Consider the following 3,267-nt stretch of genomic DNA (forward strand, 5'->3'; position numbering starts at 1 on the left):
GATTTATATGCATTAATTTGAGAAAGAGTGTTAGATATATTGCATTTTATGTTAATTAAGAAAAATGTTCTTATGTTAATTATGTTACTTTTACGTATTCATTGTTATTTTGACTTTCACATTCTCAGTGTTATAAATACATTATCTTATCTCTATTTTCTACAAAATGAAAATTGATTTTATACTTAATTTTACTACTTTTAATAATATACAAGACTTTTTTTGTAGTGTTATAAATTAATTGAGAATGAGTGAGAAGATGAAAAAAATAAGAAAGAGAAGGATGAGGAGAAAATAGAGACATTGACAACAATTGCAAAGGTGGCAACAATACAGAAAAAGAAAGATAAAAAAAAACTGAAAATGACATAACAAGAAGAAAAGAAGAAAAAGGAGAAAAAAAAGAGTAAGAAACCAAATCATAATATTGTTTGTATTATATATATATATATATATATATATATATATATATATATATATATATAAGATAATTAATATAAATTCTATATATCAATTGAATCAGTAACAATATAATCTATACATTTTATTAATTTAAAATTGCATATTCTTACGATGGAACAAAATTAAAAAAGTATTTATAATGGGATAAAAATAATAATAAGTTTAATAAATGTATTAACTTTATGAAAGACTGTCCGAGTAGTAAAAGAATGTGTAAAAGAAGTTGAAATATATATATAAAAAATTATTCCGTAAGTTTATTTTTATCATAAAATTATTTGTCTGGGGCAGTTTTAATAACGTGTTAGGATGCTAAGAATGTCTTACAACCACTTTAAAATATTAAATGATTTGTATATATTTCTGATATACTACTTTCTCTTTTTAGTATAAATTTATTTTAAACTTCTTACTATTCACGGGATACATATGACAGAAAAGTTGGATTACGATTTCAGTGATCCCGTTATAAAATATAACAACTTAAAAAATGTCAACAATATATTGTTCAGACATTTTTGCTACATAATTCTTATAATTAAGTCAATTTGAGTCCCTTCTATAAAGAACGAAACTTACATACTTTAATAGTTCATTTTTGTTTTTGTTTTGTATTTATTGAATAATATGTACCCTGTTCAGTGCATAGTTTAGAAAAGAAACAAAATTATTCAAATTGGATGGTATATTCAATTATGGTGGTTCCTTTGAAAAGTGGTGAAATGGACTCAAATATGATGTACTTATTATTAGATGCCACTTTCCTATCAAATTGTTGGTTTTGTAGAGCCTTTCATATTTTACCAAAGTCATACACCTAACCTCATAACATCACAACCACACTAGCTAATATAACACCCCAACCACACTTCATATTTTACATTATTTTTTTAGCTTATTATTTATACATTTCGTTCAATTTGATCTCTTCATTTAATAAAAGTTCAATCAAGTTCCTCCATTTTAAAAATACAACAACATCCCTCAATTTTAAAAATTTAACTCTTTTATATATTAAAATTATTATTGTTACTTTATAAATCATTACTATTTGTTGATTATAAATTTTATTATGCATAAATTAAAATCAATAATATTTGTTCGTTAACCATTTATGCGCTAAATATATTAAAAGTGATCATTATTAATTTTTAATAATCAAGGAACTTATTGAGCACTCTACTAATAATAAAACGAAATAAATAATGATAAATTAATAAAATTATAAGCTTCTTTTGAATTCATACCATTCAAATATTAATTATGTTTCCAAGAGCCAAATGATTTATTCAAAATGTCTAATAATTACATAATCTATATGGTAAGTAAAACACTATTCAGGAAAAGTTTCCCATATTTTCCTCAAATTAATTGAGAAAAAAAGAAATAAAAAATGGGGAGCGTTGTCTTCAAATTGAAGATTAAGTTTGACATGTTAATTGCCCTAACTTAAGGGAAATGTGCATACTTTTAGGTACTTAATATACAATAACGTTTATAGAAACTTGTGGAATTGTTTAAATCTTCAGAGAAGCCAAAGAATGTGTATCTTTGCCGAGCCTGATTAACTTTGAAAATGCTAATCAGTATCGCTTTTCTAGTATTATGTTTACAGTCCTAACTCCAAAGTTAAGTTGTTTCGTGTGTACAACATCATTCAGAATCGTAACAGCAGAGTTTGAAATGCGTAGAATAGTAAAAAATGTTTGACTTCACATGTAAGTTTATGTAAGTACTTAGGATAGTTGGAAAACGTGAATACTGAGAGAAAGGTTACTTTTTAGGTTATAGACACATGGGTTTGGGTTCTCCCAGGAGAGAAAATGTGTGACAAAGACATGGCACCCATAGAGGGGGCATGTTTTTCTTGCATGATTGCACTGAAAAGGAATTTGGTGAATTTCATGAGAAGCAGTAGCATTGAAGTCACTATGCTGCAAGCAACCCCTCTTCTTAAAACTGGTCTCATTTTCTTCCAATCTTTCACCAACCCAATGGGATGGCTTCAGTCCTTTCTCTGCCCTTTGAAGAAGCTCTGGGATCGGCTTCATTCAGGCCACAGAAAGAGTAAGCATGCATTCTGGTTTCATGAGTCAACATTTTGTTATGACAACGTTGTCACAGATTCATATCATTAATGTTTATTTTATATGAAAATGTTGATAGCTAAAAGCATTTTCTTTTGGAACACAGGGAGAGGAATATACATTCTGTATAAGGATGTGAAGTCTTGCCCTTGCGAAGATGTTCATGTTCTTTGGTCAATACTGGTTGAGTCAGGGGCTGCATCTGCTTCTTTGCCATCAAAATGATCGATTCTCTAATTTACCTTACACCAAGTAAACGTTGATATACTTCATATCATTTATAAATGTACAGCCTTTTAAATGCACGATTTCTGTATCGTGGTTTTATTCTTGTATTTCTGTAGATTCTTATATCAGTGGCTGAACGAGTTGTAAATTGCTCGTCGCCTTTCCCCCCCAAAGTAAATCATGCTTTAAACTGCTGATGTACTCAGTTATACAAGTTGTGGCTAATTTTATCACCCTTTTCTTTTTGTGTTATTAGGATCATGGAAAAGAATGTCAAAGACAGAAACAGAAAAATTAAAAAAAGGAAACTATAAAACATAATAAAAATTAGATAATTTGGTTGGGAAGAAATGAAAAGGAAGAATGTTTTTATTATAATGCATTATTTGATTTTATGTTACTGCTATTTTATTTTATTTTTTGAATTTAAAACAATTTTAAAAAAATTGATGTATAATAGATTGCGTATACTATTAATTATGTGACTCCT

General features: G+C 27.5%; 1 protein-coding gene across 1 annotated transcript; it reads left to right on the top strand.

Moving 5' to 3' along the window:
• The first annotated feature begins 2,393 nt into the window (after nt 1-2,393).
• LOC148197986 (uncharacterized) lies at nt 2,394-3,029 on the top strand. Its single transcript, XM_088114844.1, has 2 exons — nt 2,394-2,529; nt 2,656-3,029. Exons 1-2 carry the CDS (start codon nt 2,394-2,396, stop codon nt 2,772-2,774), a joined length of 255 nt encoding a protein of 84 aa, XP_087970970.1. The 3' UTR covers nt 2,775-3,029.
• The last annotated feature ends 238 nt before the right edge of the window (nt 3,030-3,267 follow it).

This window comes from Vigna umbellata, chromosome 5 (genome assembly GCF_029865625.1).
Source record: "Vigna umbellata cultivar VRB3 chromosome 5, Vumbellata_1.0, whole genome shotgun sequence".
Classification (NCBI taxonomy): Eukaryota; Viridiplantae; Streptophyta; class Magnoliopsida; order Fabales; family Fabaceae; genus Vigna; species Vigna umbellata.

Bases quoted from the DNA above. Each gene is read 5' to 3' on its own strand.
- LOC148197986 (XM_088114844.1), top strand. From the start codon at position 2,394: ATGCTGCAAGCAACCCCTCTTCTTAAAACTGGTCTCATTTTCTTCCAA. The intron at 2,530-2,655 runs GTAAGCATGCAT...TTTGGAACACAG, and splicing joins TCATTCAGGCCACAGAAAGA to GGAGAGGAATATACATTCTG.